This window comes from Mustela erminea, chromosome 11 (genome assembly GCF_009829155.1).
Source record: "Mustela erminea isolate mMusErm1 chromosome 11, mMusErm1.Pri, whole genome shotgun sequence".
NCBI lineage: Eukaryota > Metazoa > Chordata > Mammalia > Carnivora > Mustelidae > Mustela > Mustela erminea.
In genome coordinates, this window is record NC_045624.1 from 19,599,555 (window position 1) to 19,618,188 (window position 18,634).

The window sequence follows — 18,634 nt, forward strand, 5'->3', positions numbered from 1 at the left end:
TCTAGAAAGGGGAATTTCAGAAATACACTTTTTTTTTTTTTAACTCACCTTTCTGTCTCAAAAATACACTCCTTGAAATCCCAGTAGTTATTAAAAATAAGGAAGTTGAGGAGCGAGGAGTGTGCATTTAGTTAAGCCACTCTGTATCTGTCAGGAACCTGAACAGTGCGGGCAGGTGAGTAAGGAGATCTCGTCACTCATCCAGCAGACCTTCTTCTCTTAGGTACCTGCTAGGCTCTGTTCATGCACCGATCAAAAGACATCTTGCCTGGCCTTGAGGGGTTCACAATCCTTTACTTCCAGTTTAGTAGTTATTTGCGTGCTTACATTATTTCTTGAAGCAGTTTTTTCATAGGAAAAACGATCTGATTAATTTTCATTCTCATTCCAGTCTCTGGTGATTAATTTTATGTGTCTGCTTGACCGGTCTAAAGGATACCCAGATAACCAACTGGTAAAACATCACTTCTGAGTGTGTCTGCGAGGGCGTCTTTGGAAGAGATGAACGTACTTGATTCAGTACACCGCGTAAGGAGATCTGCTCTCCCCCAGGTGGGCAGGCATCATCCAGTCTGTTGAGGTGAATGCAACAAAAAAAGCCAAGGAAGGGTGAATTCTCTCTCTTCTTCATCTAGATGTCCATTTCTCCTGCTGGTGAACATTGTAGCTGCTGGTTCTTGGGCCCTTGGACTCCAGGACTTAGACCAGTGACCCCACCCCCGTTCTTACACCACCTGGTTCTCATACCTTTGGCCTCAGTCTGATTGTTACGCTGTCAGCTCCTCTGGTTCTTAGACTTGCAGATTCAGGCTGAATTGGGTCTCCAGTTCGCAGACGGCAGATTGTCGGACTTCTTGGCTTCCATACCACGCAAGCCAGTTCCTATAATAAGTCTCCTCTGATACCTGTCTCTCCATGTATCCTCTTGGTTCTGTTTCTCTGCAGAAATCTGACTAATATAGTCCTGAGCAACAGCACTCTGTACAATGCCTCACACACAGACGTTTTTTCGTAACCATTACTGAATGAATTGGTGCCTCAGGCTGCAAGTGCCGTGGGAGTTCATAAAAGGGAATGGTCACCAGAACCTGGGTGTGGCTTTGTAGAGAAGGTGGTAAAGGCACTTGTGAGAGTCGTGGATAGAAGACATCTTGACCATTTATTGGCCATGTGTCTTGGCCATTTCTTCTCACTTCTGTGACCCTCAGTGTGCTCGACTGTAGTATTGGGGTGATAATTTTCCCAGGGCTTATTTTACTATTTTTATGCTATGAGCACTGTAGGCATAGTTTGGAAAATTTAATTTAGTCTTAGCATTGTTTTGAGAATTAAATGATGTAATAAATATGAAAGAATTTTAAGACCTCTAAGTGCTGTACAACTAGGAGTTTTTATTAATCTTTGTTATTAAAAGTGGCTTTCTCCAGACTCTTGAGTTCAGGGATCTGTCCCCTTGGGTTTATCTTCTGTTTTGTTGAATTGTCTATGGAAGCCTAAAGGAGCCAACATGATCTGGACCCAGTGCATAGGATAAAGGCTTGTGCTTCTGACTCACTTATCGGGGCCTCTTAACTGTCTATTGAAACTCATTGGCAGAGGGTCTAGAGTTCTGACTTTTCAACCATACCTTAGAAACCAAGGTCCTGAGACAAGGATGCCTACCTAAAAGCTAGTTAAATCACAAGTTAAGAATGGAATACAGGTTTCCTTGAGTCACATTTTAAAAGTGGCATACTAAACAACATGTCAGTGAAAAATCTGAGGAAATATTAAAATTAGGATATTTTAAAATTTATCTAGAACCATCATGATCTCTTCAAGGTGGTAGGTTTTATTAAAATTAAAATTTAGTGTTAGACTGTAGCAAATTTGAGCTTTTTTGTGGGAGGGCATTGGTACTTGTGTAGAGCTAGACATGGAGAAAGCTCCCAGTTGTATTTTTCCTTGTGATGGCATAATTCTCTTCAACACCAGAATTTCAACCTCTGACTGTCACTGGTGTTTAAAGAAAATAATGTCTAAGAGCTCATGATGACATGTCCCAGTTTCCGTTCTCTTTCATTAATTATATCTTCCTCTCCAGTTAATTTTATTTTAGAATGGTGTGTTTGACATCAAATGTTTCAGTGGCCTATCTCCAGATGACATGGTTTCACTGTCTCTTTCTATGTGGAGATTTTCTGTGGCGTGGCTAACGGTACACACTCTGTGTTAATCCTTGCACGTCACCTCCCTGTGTTTTGGAGAATGGTTTGTTCTTTCAGTAGTGCACTGTCCTCTCATTAGAACTTATATTATTTACTTTAGATGGGATTTAGAACGTGCTGGTGGAAACATAACTGCCATTCAGCACATGTAGGCCTCTATTATCTCACACCTGGATCCTTTCAACAGCCCCCATAATGGTTTCCCCACTGGCATTCTCCCCTCTTTCTAATCCATCCCATACACTAGGATTAATCTTCCTAAAATACTGTTTTCATCACACTCAAAAACCTTTAGAGGCTCCCCATGGCCTACAGGCTGAAGTCTGGACCTCTTAGCCTGACAGTTCCGTCTTCCTGCGGGTTAGTTTCCACTTACGTTCTGACCCTCCTACTGTAATTCCCTCTTCAGCTGCTGTACATGCCCAGGCCTCTTGTCTTCTCTCCTCTGTACCTTTGATTACTGTCCCCTTTCTTGCAGTGGCCTTTGACTCCATCTCTGCCCATCTAAATCCCACTCATCGAGCTTTCAAGCTCAGCCCAGCTGATCGAATCCTTTATTTTCTTTGCAGTACTCACTGCCCTTATCATATATTATCTTTTATGATGGCTGTTTGTTTGTACAACCCGTGCACTGCCCTCCACCCCAGTTTGTAAATCCCTGAAGGACACAGCCCTCACGGAAAAGAAGGGATGGTTGGTGGTTTTGCAGCTCTGTGCAAATTGGAGCTTTAGGGTTGTGATGTATGGTCATTGAGATGGATTTGGCTATTGTTCTACCATGTCTAGCACAGCGTTGGAGGATCTTCATAAAATAGGTTTCCATTGAGTGCTTGTTGAATAAATGAATAGGTAAGTTGATTTTGTTGTTCAGATAGGTAGATTACCTTAGCATTTAACTTAGCATGTTTGCAGGTAAATAGGGTTTGAAAGCCCAGGAAGAGACATGTTCACAAGTGCCCCAGAGTCATTTATGGACTGTCTTGAATTGTGTAGTCTGCTCAGATCCTGGTTTTATGCTTAGTTAGAGCTGAGTAAGTTGGTGGCCAGGTTTTCCTACCAACCACATTGGAAAAGTTCTCCAAAGTGTTCCAGGAACTATTTGGAGAATACATAAATTAACAGCTTTATGGTACATTTCAGCTCTTGAGGATACAGACTACCTCAGCAGACAGAAAGCAGCTCCAGGAGGACAAAATAGAGCTTGCTGCGAAGATCAGTTCAGCCGTCTTTTTACAAATATTCAGCCAGTTGTCAGCTCTTCCTTGATCATGTCATCATTACTGCTTGTGTTCATCTGACACCAGACAAAAAGAACAAAGGAAGAAGATGGGGGGACTTGGGAGGGAATTCCTCCAGTGCTTAAACCAGGCTTGTCACCCGGCAGGGGCACAGTATCTGGTTTTAATAATCTCGTATGTCATCTGCGGTTTATTATTAGCAAAATATAAATCCACATCTCAGAACTTTTTGTAAAATTTTTGAGAAGATTATGAAATGTCACTTGTGCTCTTCTTTGAGGAAAGTGGGGGGAATGTTAACTTGCTAAATGTCATTATACAGCTTGTTTTCAGCTTCAGATTAATAGCAGGTGGGCGCCATTTTTTCAGAGCAAACAGGCTGCCTTTTTAGTTCATTTGGGGGAAAAAAAAAAAAAAGCACTAATTCTTTGCCAGGGCCTGAATATTCTGTGCTAGGTGACAAATGTCAAGAATCACAAAACATTCAACATTTAAAAAAAAACAGAATAGCTGGCTAATAATGTAAAATTTTAGAGAACCAAGCCAGAGCTTTCAGCACAATATTTCTTTTACCATACTAAATGACCTCTACGTGGTGGTATTCATGCTTATCATCTATACCTGTTACTTTCCGTGACTTTATTTTCTCGCAGCTCTTGTAATTTGTGGTCTGTAGTATCTTTGTCCACTTCCGCAGTGCTCATCCCAGATCATAAACACCACTTAGAAGCTCTGTAGATGCTCCCACATGCAAATGCATGCAATGCATGTGCATTGTCGTGGGGTTAGGGGAGGGAGCAAGGATGTTACGTTGGGAACAGTAAGAGCTTTTATTTTTGCATTCTTTTTTCTTACTCACAGGCAGGCTTTTTTTTTTTTTTTTTTGAGGTGTTGTTTAATGTGTCAACTTTAAAATGTGAGTCAAGATAACCTGTATTCCGTTCTTAACCCATGACTAAGTAGGTTTACGGTCTCATGTGCATAGAGCTGTCGCACAGTTAGATCTTCTGCGTCTGAAGACCTTGGTTTCTAAGGCACGTTCCTGCTTCAGATGTATATGATCCTTCCTCTTTTTATCGGAGTATTTCTGATAGCTGCCGAATATAGCAGCCAGTGCCGTTCAGTTTGTCATTAAGATCGTCTTTTTTACTTGCATTTGGTTTAAGAGGCAGGAGGGTGGGGGTCACTTTCCTTGGGGCTGGAATCAGATCACTCAGCTTCTCAGTCTGAACAGTTGCTAGGAGCTTTCTGGCCTCGATCAAATGATGGATGAATGAAAATTACACTCACAGGAGGATGGTTTTTAAGCCAGAAAGATAACATGCAATAAGATAGGCACAACTATAAGGCAGGCAGGGGATCATGTCAAATAGTTAATAATATTCTGTCTTCCCAGCAGGCAAAACCAAGTCAAAATCATGAGGTTGCTTTTTATTCTTCGGTCCCAACTTAGAGAAGTGTCTGCCCTCTGAGCTGTTGTGGGAAGAGTCAGAAATTCTGTTTTCACGTGACAGCTATTCCAGCTGTGAATTTCAGGCAAGTCTCTTGTCTGTAACTGTTTACTTAAATGCAAAAAAAAAAAAAAAGGTGGGGCCACGGTGTCTTAGTTGATTGTATCTGACTCTTGATTTTGGCTTAGGTCATGATCACGGGGTCATGAGTTCAAGCCCTGCACACATTCCCCTGCTTGTGCACTCTCTCTTTCTCTCAAAATAAATACATGCATCTTTTATAAAACAAAACGTAAGTGTAAAACTATACTCCTTACTTCACATTGCTGTGGAGTGAAGCTTTCTAAAGTGATGATGTAGTTTTAGGTCCTTAATAGTGATCAAAAATATTAAGAATTGAGCTAATGTTTTGGTTATGTCCATTCCTGAGTCCCTTGTTCAGCAAACCTTTGATGAAAGGCACTCCCCCGTGTGCCAAGGGATTCTAGGATTTGAGAATCCAGAGTTCTCTGCTTCATTATGGTCCTTCCACCCCAGTGTACAAATAGGGATGAGGACCGTGCTAGGTCTAAGCTGGCCACGCTCAGGGAATGAATGAGAAGACGTCTGATTCGGTGGAACCCCCTCCCCACCCCCAGAAGCAGATACCGGCCGCCTTCTCATCCCTCTTCAACCAGCTTGATCCGTGAATAGAAGTGGCTTATTTACATTCTCTCTGGTGTACTCTGTTGCTTTCCATTTGGATGATTCATGGTTTGGGTGCATTCTCTTCATTCCTCCTCTCTGAGACGTCTTTCCATTTTTGCTTTCTTCAAGCTTGAGTTTAATCATTCATTGTTCCCATGATCTCGTGTCTCCTTTAGCCCATCAGTTAAGCTGGAGGCATACGGAGGCTACAGATTTTTAAAATCCTCCTCCCTTTCAGGTTTGGGGGAAAATGGGATGTCATGAAGGGCCAGGTTCTCCTTCATTCTTTCATTTCCGTGACCGTTGCTGAGGAATGTTTTAGAAAAATTTTTATCCTTCTACTACTTTGCCAATTCCAGTTTTTCTTGGGATACATGGGGTCACATCTCACTTAAGAATTTAGCTTTAAAATCAGCATGTGAATATTATTTGTCAATTACAAGTCAGTAAAACTAAAACAAAACAAATCAACAACAACATAAAACAACCCAAAAACCAAAATCCGTGTATGAGGCAAAGGTTTCTTTTGTTCCGATTTATTCTTAGGAGTCCAGCCATGCTATTTTTCTTCCTGTTATTAGGTCATTAGGCTTCTTCAGTTGAGCACTAGATGAAATGTTGGCTTTTGTTTAAGGATTTGTGAATGAAAACGGTATTCTCTTGAACCACTAGAATTCCATTTACTGGGCAGGGAATGAGAGAGGCCGGGAGTACAGCGGATTCAGACTTCCCGGTGGAGTGGGTAGAATCCTGCGCTCTACTTAAATTTCTCTCTCCCCTCTTCTGTGAGCAGTTGGATTTACATACACTGAATGTTCCTGGGATGCAAGGACACTGCACTGCCCTCTTTAAAGCCTATATGTGAGATAAAGATGTCCTGGTATTTTCTGAACTTGTTCATATTTCCGTAGAAAACAATAGTGTGATTTGCTTAGCACCAGTGTGTTGAACTTGTTTTAGAAAGTGGTCCATTTTTCTGTCTGTCTCACCCGTTTGAATCTTACAGGTAGTGCAGCAGGTTCAAGAAGCAGCCCTGTGAATTTTGCTGGGACAGAGAGCCCTGTCACTCCTCTGGTAGCCACAGACCCACGACTGATGCCAAGTCAGGCAGGGAGGGAGCGCCGCTGCCGCCATGCAGCGTCTGCCCCTGGCAACCAGGTGTCACATACGCACCGTCATTTCCAAATGTTTTTGAATGTGTGTTTGTAGCATCCTAGCAATTTGGCAGCAGAACACACACATTCATTGAATTTCCTCTGGCCTAACTTTCAAGTAGATTCAAACAGAATAATAGGAGAAATGTTGTGGTAGATGTACTGCATAAAATGTGAATGTTACAGGGATATTGAATATTATCTAGCCCCCCCCCCCCCTTAACTTTACAAAAAAGGAAGCTGGCCCTGAAAGGTTAAGGAATTTGCCCACGATCATGAGTGAGCAGCCAAACTGGACTGAAAGTTTTAACTGTCCAATGACTGTTTTGTTGCTTTTCCTGCTACACGGGATTTCTGGATCAAATTGTGTTCCGCAGGTCCAGTTGGAATTACCCAGCCTGGCCTGACCTGACCGAGCCGGAGCCATTCCAGGGAGGACGGATAAGTTCAAACAGATAGAACCCTTCTCTGGTTTGCTGGTTTATGTTCTGCTTGAACCGGAAGCTGAAGTTTAAGACCTGCTCAGAGTTTGTTGCCCTTACGTGTGTTCTGTGGCATCCGTGGCGTGTGCCCTTGGGGTGTCTCTAGCAGAGAAGCTCTGTGAAGGGTGCACTTGGCTGTAAGCCTCAAATGGCCGCAAGCCCCAAACCCACTGCAGGGTACGTCCCCAGGTCACGCCCCCACCGGGCTGGTAGCACACGGCAGGGGCTCTGAGCTGGGCTGTCTCCCCTGACACAGGATTCCTCTACTGGACAGTCTCTGCTCCAAGGCTCCTGGTCGTCCTGGCTGGGTTTTCTCAGAGCTACGCTGTTGTCTTCTGCTGTCCTGGGCTCACATCCCAAGTGTCAGATCTGGAGCATCGTCTGGTATTCTCTCCCCCAGTGCTGTTCCCTCTCTCCTTTACCCTTACTCCAGTACATCTCTGGACTTCTAATGCTGTCTCAGCATCCGCATCCCAGCAGACCTGAACTGATGTGGCATATTGGCAGTTTCGAACACATTTTTAGAATATCCTACAGTGGGGCACCTGGGTGGCTCAGTGGGTTAAAACCTCTGCCTTCGACTCGGGTCATGATCAGAGACTCCTGGCATCGAGCCCCGCATCAGGCTCTCCAGCGGGGAGCCTGCTTCCCCCACCCCCTGCCTGCCCCTCTGCCTATTTGTGATTTCTGTCAAATAAATAAAAAAAAATCTTTAGAATAGCCTACATTAGCTGTTAAAGCAAATCTTGAAAATCTCTTTATGCTGAATACTGTTGAAAATAACTACAGATTTTTGGTTAGTCACTTTTACATTGTCTTCCCTTAATGTCAAGCCAAAATGAAAAGAAATACAGTCAGGGAGTGATGGGGAGTGCACTGCCATCAAGAGGTCGGTCCCGGAGCCAACTCTGGCCCTGACCTTAAAGGATTCCCTTAGTCAGCAAGGAGCTTGGAGCCTTGCTTACTTCCTGATACATGAGCTGGATGATCTTTGTGGGTTTTGTTTTGTTTTGTTTTATTTGTTTGTTTGTTTTTCCAACTGGGAATACAAAATAGATTCTAAGAGGAGAGGTTGACTCCAGCCAGTTGGTCCTAATCGTGTACACATTACATCTAAGTTTAAATTGAACAAACACAGGTTAATACAAAGAAAAGGAACTCAGAAGTTGTGCAGTAATTGTCTCTGTGTTGTTGTCCAGCTTACATGTCAGATCAGTGACACCAAATGTCTTGGCACAAGTAATGGGGTTGAGCTAGCATCTCTGTGTTAGAGTGCTTCTGAGATTTTTAATCTCTATGGTAAAACAAGATTATACGTAAGTGCCCGGAAATGGAAGTATTATTCCCTGCAATATGGAATAAGAAGAGAGACATTTTAGTGTAATTGCACCTTCAGCTGCAATTGGAAGGGCTTGATGTTCCTTTCTGCTCCGTACCAAGTCAGCTGTGGTCTGGAGTTAAGACTCCTATGCTGTTATATGTAATGGCAACATTCAGTGGTTTATAAGCCCATCTACTCTGCAGCCGAGTCTGATAGTAAAAGCCCCTACCTGCTCTGAGTCCACATAATCACAAGGCAGTTTCTTTTTTTTTTTTTTTTTTTAAAGATTTTATTTATTTATTTGACAGAGAGAAATCACAAGTAGATGGAGAGGCAGGCAGAGAGAGAGAAGGAAGCAGGCTCCCCGCTGAGCAGAGAGCCCGATGCGGGACTCGATCCCAGGACTCTGAGATCATGACCTGAGCCGAAGGCAGCGGCTTAACCCACTGAGCCACCCAGGCGCCCACACACGGCAGTTTCATTGAACGCGTCCCTTTTTTACAAACCACTTTTCCCTCTTTCAGAGATCCTTCTTATCCTGAAGGTTTCTGAGCTTACTAATGATTCTGTGACACAGTATTCTCGTTTCTTTATAGAACTTGGTCTTCTGGAACCTTGTTTTTGTTACCGATGGTCTTTTAGACTTGATGCATGTTTACATTCTCTTGTGTCTTCCATGAACATGTAGTGGCTAAAGCGAGTCTTCATTTCAGAGAAGATAAAGCTGCTGCTTTGAGAACTCTGAACCCCTAACAGTTCATTTCACTTTTGATTCTGCATTTATTTAATGTTTCTTCTGTGCTGGATATGGTGATGGCTGTTCTTTCTTTAAGTGGGTGAACCAGTTTCGTGTTGAAATCTCATGTGGCTTTGTACCTTTGAATGTTGTAAGTTATAATGGAAGCATTATATGCCTTCTCTCAGGAATGATACATAAAATATTTAACATCAGGTCCAGGGCTGTCATTACCCAGGCAGGACAGATATTAAACAAGTAGTACTCATTCGTGTTAAATGAATGTCCTTTCTGCCTGAACTGAACATCGGGCACATGGATTCAAAATCCAAGGTTGTCTAGGCATTGATTCCGTTTGTGTAAGGAGAGGGGGAAGATGATAGACCTGCCATACCTGTTTTATGCTTCTGACACTTAGTTCAAAAATAAAGAACTAACGTTCCCAGTGTCCTCCCTCACTGGGGTGTGATACATTACATGTATGTGAGCTGTTCTGCGTTACACCTGTGCAATGCAACCCTGCCAGTGTGAGCCAGACTCCAGCTCGATTCTGTAATACAAACAGACGTTTATTGAAGAAAACTTTATTAACAGGCAGGTACGGAATGATTCCTATAACCCATTCAGTAAACTTCTGTGATGCCCCAATAGTCTATTCTTTTAAGTGTTTATTTGTATGTATGTTTGTTTTTCAGGAAGAGGGTTACTTGGGGTAAACAAGGCTGCCTATACCCGGCCTCAGACAGCCAACAATCCCTTTACACCAGTAGTTTCACTGGGGGCAGTCTTGGCAATGCCTGGACACATTTTTGGTTGCCATAGCTCAGGGTTGGGGGGTACGGTTGGCATCACAGAGGCTGGCTATGCCCCTCAGCATTCTGCAGGGCAGAGGGCGACTCTCCACAACACAGAATGGTCTTGCCCCAAAGGTCAGTAGTACCAAAGGTGAGACCCGCTGTCCTGGACCAGTGTCTGGATAGAAGCCTGTTAGGTGATCAAGCCAGAGGTTACCATCCTTAGAGTTAGAGCTGTAAGCTTTGTGGTCATAACCTCGAGTAGTCTCAAAACAGTTTACCTAGCAGATGCAGGAGTATCTTTACGGTAGCTGACCTTTCTATCTTTCTCAGTTTTCATTTTACTAACTAGAAGGAACCTGTATCTAACATCTATCATGCTAGTTAATGAACCATTTTCACTAATAAAATCTCATTTCCAACAGCCATTGTGCTAAGTAGCAAAACATCATTATTGATCAAGGCACGCCCGAGTGACACCCTTGGAGTAGCCCCCTCTACGTTTTTAGCTTCCAGTTTTGAGCTTCCGGTGAAAACACTTGCTGGTGGCTCGCACATTATGTGTCTTCGAGGGCCATGGTGGCAGCACCTGTTCAGAGCATAACCTAAGGAACATGGACACATAATGTCACACTGTGTATTTTGAACTAAATCACAGATTCTGTGACAGATGGGCTCCCCAGAAGTTGTGTCTAGACTCTTTACCTCAGTGTACTTTTTTTCATTTGGGCTGGCATGCCCCGAGTGTTTCCGCTGTGGAAGCCACAGACCGAGGTTGAGTCAGAGATCCATAGAGAGGAGTAAATCGCTTTTCCTGTCTCAGAGTTTACAGGTGAGAGAGGGGCTGTGGGTAGATAAACAGGTATGATACAAGGCAAAGTCAAAGTCAGGTGCCACATAGGGTGCCTGGCTGACTCAGTCAGTGGAGCGTGCAACTCTTGATCTCAGGGTTGTGAGTTCGAGCCCTGCGTTGGGTTGTAGAGATTACTTAAAAATAAAATCTTTAAAAAAACAAAAAAGGAGGTTACATAAGAGACCTATTCAAAAGTTTTATTAGGTACAGAAGTAGAAGAGGCAGCGGGGTTATTACTTGGCAATAGCTACATGAAGGAAGTAATATTACAAAAGGGTTTTAGACCATGGGTAGGGGCTGGGGTGGTTCAGTGTGTGGTCACATGTGGTTTAGCAGAGTTGGAATGGGTCTCCCAACTCCCCATCAGGTGGAGTTTCTACTATCTGTCATAGTGATAGTAAGTTCCAAATTAAACTAGAAAGCTGGAGAAGTGAATGTGCCATTAAAAAATTATTTTTCCTCTCTAAAGCTGTAGAAGAAAGCTTGCAAAACCATTTTTTATTTCATCTAGCACTTAATTTTACTTCTTTTGTCAAATACCTGTGTTCTTCTCAAATGTTAGGAGAGAACTTGTGGGAAAATTTAAAGCAAAGCAATACTAGGTTGCTTTCTTTCTAAATTTATGTACCTAATGTCCTCTCTTCACTCATTGTTTGCTTTACTTTTTAGTAAAAAGTAAAGAAAATCAATAGATATGCCCCCAAGTGACAGAGGACGTACTCAACAGGCTGTTTCTAGTATGTCATCAGCGTGAAGGAAGGTGAAATGAAGAAGAGCATTCCCGAAGCTCTTCTTGGGAAGGAATGGACTGATCAAGTCCTGGAGGCTTGGGTGGGAGTCCCAGATTTAGGAATTCTGTTGCTAAGTCTTCGTCTAATATTCAGCTTATGCCAGGCCTCACCGTGTTTGCGCATGTAAGCGTAGTTTCACATTTGAAGCCGGAGTTTGCTCGTACCTTATGCCTCTTAAGTCATCCCTGAACGGTGTGCTACGGTGGATAATAGGATGGGCATCATTTACATTCACCTAGATGACGGTCACCTAATGTGGCTCGGAAAACAGTGCTTTTAAGTATGATTCTTTGCTTACTAATGTCACTTGATAAAGGCTCAGTGAACCCTGTGTAATTTCTCATTTATAACAGAAGTCTAGTATTGAGCTGATTGAATACATGGCTACTTTATTTTGTTATGGCTAATTGGTATTCACAGTGATCATGTTCTCCAGCTTCTGAATAGATTATTACCCTACAAGTTTATGACTCAGCCCCACTGGAGCCCTCAGTTCTCTGTTTTATGTCAGCATATACTTTTCTTAGGTTCCTATATATTTTGTGTTCTGTGTAGTTCTGAAGAGAAATAAAGCGCTTTTCCCTGGTCTTATTTGCTTATGTGAGTTTAACATAGAGATTGATCTTTGCTGCAGATTATCCGTATCATTGTGAAGGACTAAATCTCTCTCCATCCATTATGTGTGTGTTTCAGGTTTGTTATAAGATTTAGAATGATAGGAAATACCATTATAGGGATTTCCTATTTAGGTTGATTTGTAGTTGTTGCCTTTTCTCAACCCTAGTAATCTCTGGTGTCATAGTATCCTCCCATGGAAAACTGAGCAGGTACCTGCTTTGTTTTCTCCCTTGAGCTATTCAAATCGAACACTGGCATTTCAAGGAACTCTGTCATTTAAAATGTACAAGCTTTCCAAGTAGCCCAGAATCTTTTCTTAACATGCCTTGTACTTGATGTCCAAGGTAACAGTACAACCTCTGAGCTAGGTGATTGTGATGTCACGGGATTCTCCAGGTACCCTGTGCCACACCTCAGTCTTCAGAAGCAACTGGGCCTAAGAAGGCTGAGCTGCTATGCCAAGAAGCTTTCGCTATGAAGAGTTACCTAGGAATGTATGTGGGAAGGTAAAGTTCCTACCAGCACAATATGTCGTGTCCGTAATCCCGGTTTTTACTTCTGTTGACCTTCTTATATATTCTTTGTCATAAGTGCCTTCAAATCCTTTCTGCAAAGAAGTAAGTCTTAAGGAAGTTAAAACAGGGGCACTTCATTTGGAATCTAGCTACCAACACGGAGTTAAAACATTGAAATATTTCTGTGTTGGGTTTCTTAAAGAAAACTGGATTTCCTTGTTTTCTTTATGTCCTTTTTGCATATGGGGTGCTCTAGTTTTCCATAATGATCCACTTAAGTTCTGTCATGTTTTCAAGCCCAGTCATGTTATCCCAAATCTAACAGGATCTGAAAACTAATCAGTGCACATTTCTTGCAGCAGGATGAATAGTAAACAAGAGATGAGGGGAAATTTCTTATATTCATTTTTTTCCCCCTAAGAAATGGTTCTATAACAATAAGTAATGTTGTAATCCTCTGTTTTTGTCCATTTACAACAATGTTCTCCCTGTTAGAGAGGTCTTCGTAGAAGTTTTATTTCCTTGCACTTGGTTTACTGCTTTTTCATGAGTTGAGTGTGACTCTCCATCCTTGGCAGCTATTAGCTTAGTCAATGTATTCCGGGCTTATTTAAGTTTCAGGATTCATATTGTGTGACTTTCCCTCCCAGCATCACATTAACTGTTTCAAAGCAATGTGCGGTTCAGGTGCTGTGGCCATGTTTCTTGCTTTGTTATTCTCCCCAGTGGACCTCAAACTATTGATTCTGTTGGCTGTCTAGGGAAAGATTTGTGATGTTAGCCAGTAGCTTGGTGGTTTAGGGTCGTTGGAGGTAGTTCCTTTATGGTGTGCACACCTGACCTTTTCACACGTTGCTTTAAGTTTTTTCAAAGATTACATCTTTGACAAGTGAATGAGGATATCACTATATATCCTTTATTTATGTTGCTCCTCAAAATTAAATTTTTTGGTGCATGTCGTCCTCAGTAGGCTCGAGCAATATGTTTGTAGTATTGAGTTCTTGAGTGTTTTCTAAAGGACCATAATAGAATACATACTACTTTTTCTTCGCATTTTAAAAAATGTCTCACTGTGCACTATATGTGAACAAAAGGAACATTTAGTGCAAGTGTTTTAAGAACTGAAATGTGGGTAATGTCATACTTTGAGAGAATCAAGTGCTGGTACATTAAGGATTTTGTAGGTAAGGTCATTTCCATGCTATAAATTATTGTTCAAGTTGTTAAAACAATTTGGTTGTTAATATAATTGCTAAATACCTCACTCTCTGAGCTTCTATCTCATATTATGTTTCCATCTCATCATCAGGGATGCATGTATGTGATAATGTTTTAAGAAATATTTTTCTGATTACAGAAGTCGTAATTCGTTCTAGAAAATTTAGAAAGTATAGTAGTCCAAATAAGAAAAAGTATCCCACTAAGCGTATCATATCCACTGTTAACATCTTGGCATAATAGATAACGCTTTTCTAAATCTGTATAACAAGGTGCACTCAACTCTCCCTGTTCCTTAACCAAAATTAGGAATTTCCTGTACATACTATTTTATGACCTGTTCCCCCCACCGCCAAATAAAATTTTGACTTAAAAAATTACTCTATTAGAACAATATTTTTTTTAATGGCTCTAAATGTTTGGCATTATGTTTGGACTGTAATCTTTATAATCAATATCCTATTGGACCAAATCTTTTTTATACAAACTTCTATTGTTCCCGCTTGTTTGTTGTTTTAAGTAACATTTTTTAATATTTTCGTAGATCTAAACCCTTGTGTGCTTTTCTTAATATTTCCTAGGGTTAAATGCCTAGAATACAATTGGCCAGGTGATAAGCAGATTAAAAATAACAAAGATATATATACAAATTCATCCATATATTTATATGTACTTATTTTCGTGAATTTTAGTGTACTTAATTTGTATACATTTTATTTACATAGTTAAATTCATTCTTTGTGATACATAGTTCTATGAGTTTTGACAAATGCAAGCAGTGGTGTAACCACCACCACCATCAACAAGCAGACTAGTTCTCTTACCTCAGAAAATTCCCTCCTGTGTCCTTTGACTACAAAGTATTTGTGTGTGTGTGTGTGTGTGTGTTTTTTAATTTGGAAAATATAAAGAAGCAGGAATAACTAAAAATCACCCATAAACCTACCATTCTACTATAACTTTTGTTGACATTTTGTTGAGTATCCTTCTGGTTTTTTCTTTCCCTACAAAGAAAGAGATTGTACTGTCCTTTTTGTTTATAATCTGTTCCTTTTTTAACTTAGTATATTTTGAGGATATTTTTATTTAACCATTAAATTCATTTTTATTTTGGTATCTTTGCAATTCTAAACAACCCTATCTTGAACATTTTTATATATTGTCATAATTACTTAAGAAAAGTCCTAAAAATAGGGTATAGATCTCAGTGAATATGTACATTTTAAAAATATTACATTTTGTCAAATTCATTTAAAAAGTGGTTATACCAAATTACATCCAGTATGTTAGAATGTATATTTGCTGTACTCTGAAGTTATTATTTTTCTGTATCCGTTCCATTATTATTACTGTTTTATATTATTGTCAGTTCAGTAGATGAATAATGGTATTTCATTGTCATTCTTGGATTTCTCTTAGGGTTGGCTTTTTTTCCCCATGTGTTTATTATTTGTCTTTTTGTGTGTGAATTACCAGTGTATGTCATTTGTGTATTTTTCTTTTGGCTTTTTTAGGGGAGGGGTAGAGGGCTCTTTTAAAGTGTTCTGTATTTTAGTAACTTTAACTCTCACTGTTCCCCATTGTGATTTCTTTTCCTCTTTTTGTCATTTGCTTTTTCATTTGGTCTAATGATTTCTTTAAAAAAAATCTTTAATGGAATTTTTCTTAAATAAATTCTTTTACATTTCCTTTATTTCTGTTTTGGGTGTTTATGAGTTCAGTTTAAAAATCTCCTTTCTCTGTAGATCATATAGTCATGCTTATTTTCTTCACACTTAGCTTTTTAAAAAATCCTTTCCCTGTTTACTTTTTCTTTTATATTCCTGGTAGGCTAGTCAGGTCTTTACTATGTTGTACCAAGGAGCCATAGATTATTTTGTACTTATATATGAATATATTTTAATATAATCTTAATGTATCTTTTTAAATGTATTCACATGCTTTCAAGGAGCATGAGCTTTTCATTGAAATCTTCTATTCAAATTGTAGCAGCACAGTGTCATTTAACTGTGTCTTAAGTTAAGCAAGTTCTCTGATTTTTTTTTTTCCCTATTGCCTTCTTTGGTTTGCATCTTAGATATCATCTATCAGATTTCTTTGCGACATTAGGAAAAAAATACTAGTTCTGTTGTTAAATAACTGTTGTTTGTTTTTAACATGCTGCAGGACATTGAAGACAAAGTAAGTAGCAAAGCAATGACCTATAAATGTGCCAAGTGGGGACACTTAACTAAGCAGATAGTGGAAGTCCCCCTCACACAAGGTTGAACCATGTGACCCTTGATCACCCTGCAAAAACATGGGATACATGGCAGAAGGGCGGGAATGCCAACATACACACTTGCTGAGTATCTTAAGATTTCTCATCAAGTGTGTATTCAACGTTTACTGAAGCCAAAATGTTTTAAAAACTTTTCTAACTTGGGGTGAGAGTGGGAGGTCTGTTCTCAGAGATAAGGATCACTTCAATGTAATGATGAAGATACAAACAACAATTTGAAAAAATGCATTTTTTATTAACCTTGAAAAACATCCATAAGGAACTATCCTTGTCATTATTTTTCATGTATCAAAATAATTGTACTACCTTTTTAATTTTGAAAAAAAATCTTAGAAATGGGATGACTGAGTTTTATAATTAACTATTTTTATTTCTTACTATTAACTTTAAATTATTGAAAAAACACTTACAGTGGTTTTTGCTCCTTGCTCCAAAGACTACTGCTTCATAAAAAAGAAAATAGACTAATACATGGACTTAGGTGCAGGTTTCAAGGGGTTTAAGGGTTCTCAAACATAAGGTTTATATAGGAAATGTCATATAGGCATTTTTGTTGTCCATAAAAAAGAAAAAAGATTAATAGCCATGTGGTTTACGCTTGGAATAAATCTGTTTTATTGTATAAAATATTAATCCTTGAAATTACTCTTCAAAAGAAGTTAAATAAAACTGTCTGTGTTGTATTCTGACACTTTCTGACAAAGTAGGGCACAGCTGTCACAGTAAAAAAAAAAAAGCACAATGCAGACTCCTTCTTTACATTTAAATACAGCAATCATCATCTTATTAATATTGTTCTATGGCAGAGACCTAATAGATTGCAAAAATCTTCGGCTTTGTGTACTTATTTCTAATGCAATTTATACTTGACTTTTGCTTTGCTGTTGCTGCTTTTTCTTGATATAGTATATTCTTCATTTCTTTTTTTAGGCTAAGCAGCTGGAAGAGAAAGATCGAGTGATAAAGAAGCAGGATGCATTCTACAAAGAACAGCTGGCTAGACTGGAGGAGAGGGTATGACTATTTCTTGTCATTGATTCTCTTCTAGAACCACATCTGCAACTTTCCCATAGAGTTATTTAAGCATCGATAATTAGAACTATAGCTGCTTCTCCTAGTTGAAAGGAAGTGAAGAAGCCAGGCAGGCAGGTAGATCATTCTCACAGGGGATGTCATTCCTTCTTTGGTTGTTTCAGGGTGTGGTCTCGTTATTGGGTCAAGGAGGCATTTATGGCTCTGCCCCTCCCCCAGGTATTTTGTCCATAAACTTTTAGAAACTGCGCTGCCCCCAGGTCAGACAGTAGAGTGCTGCTCTCGACTCTCCCTAACGTTGATGACACTTGAACGGGTTTGTAGAAATGGACGTGTTTTAGGGGCTATGTTGTCTTGCATAATCGCAGTTTCACTGCATCTATGGCCAAACAGTGGGCAGGAGTTGAACAGTAGGACTGAGGAAGAGGAGTTAGGAGGAGGAGTTGAGGCAGTACCTGTGGGAGGCCCTAGAGTTTGACAGAGATTCTAAGGCAGGGATTAAGGCTAAAGCAGGAGGAGACTGTGGGTTTCAGAATGGGAGTTTGAGCCACCTCATCAGTGCCCCTGTCCAGTAACAGATTTGTCCAGAATCATTTCACACTGGGGCCATACAAAGCTGGGTCTTTCTTCCCTTGGATGGAAACCTCTAAAATTTGGTTTGTTTAGAGTAAGATAATAAATTTCCTAAGAAAGTAGATAAAATAAGAAATAGAGTATTAAGTCCCATTCAGTACAGTTATTTACACAATATGCTCACCCGTGCCTGTGTGTCACTGGTGTGCGTGCTGCTTGCGTGCAGGGATCATTTCTTCCTTCGTCGAACAGATGTCTACTTAAGCTCCTAATATACGTCAGGCCCTGGGCTAGTGCCAGAGACGTGCTAATGAGGAAAATGAATGAAACTTTTGTCCTCTGGGAGCTGAAGTATATGTAGTGGACAGCAGGTTGCCATAAAGCCAAGAAAAAGGAGTCCCAGGGCCTTGGAGTGTAGGTGTGGGGTCTGGTGGAGAGGAAGGGCCCGTCTGATAGACAGTGTTTGGGAAAAGGTCTGCAGTAATGGGAAGCCAGCCAGCGCCAGAGCCCCGCAGCAGGGCTCTGTGTTAGCATGTTAGAACGGCTAAAGGGTTTGTGAGTGTGGGGAAGGGCTTGCTGGCGATTGTCTGAAGCAAGAGAGACCTAGTAAGAGGTAATGGCGGTAATTCAGAAAAGGGCTACTGATAGCTTGGGTCTGGCTGCTAGCCATGGAGGGAATGAAG

At 40.6% G+C, this 18,634-nt stretch overlaps 1 protein-coding gene across 3 annotated transcripts in view; it reads left to right on the forward strand.

Moving 5' to 3' along the window:
- Positions 1–18,634, forward strand: part of CHCHD3 (coiled-coil-helix-coiled-coil-helix domain containing 3) — a 277,669-nt gene that overhangs the window by 164,674 nt on the left and 94,361 nt on the right. For 2 of the 3 annotated variants that reach the window (XM_032304109.1, XM_032304108.1), the window contains exons 5-6: positions 16,232–16,246; positions 17,277–17,360. In XM_032304109.1, coding sequence (XP_032160000.1) covers positions 16,232–16,246; positions 17,277–17,360 — 99 coding nt within the window. The remainder of the gene's footprint in view (positions 1–16,231; positions 16,247–17,276; positions 17,361–18,634) is intronic. The other variant, XM_032304110.1, reaches the window with a different exon arrangement.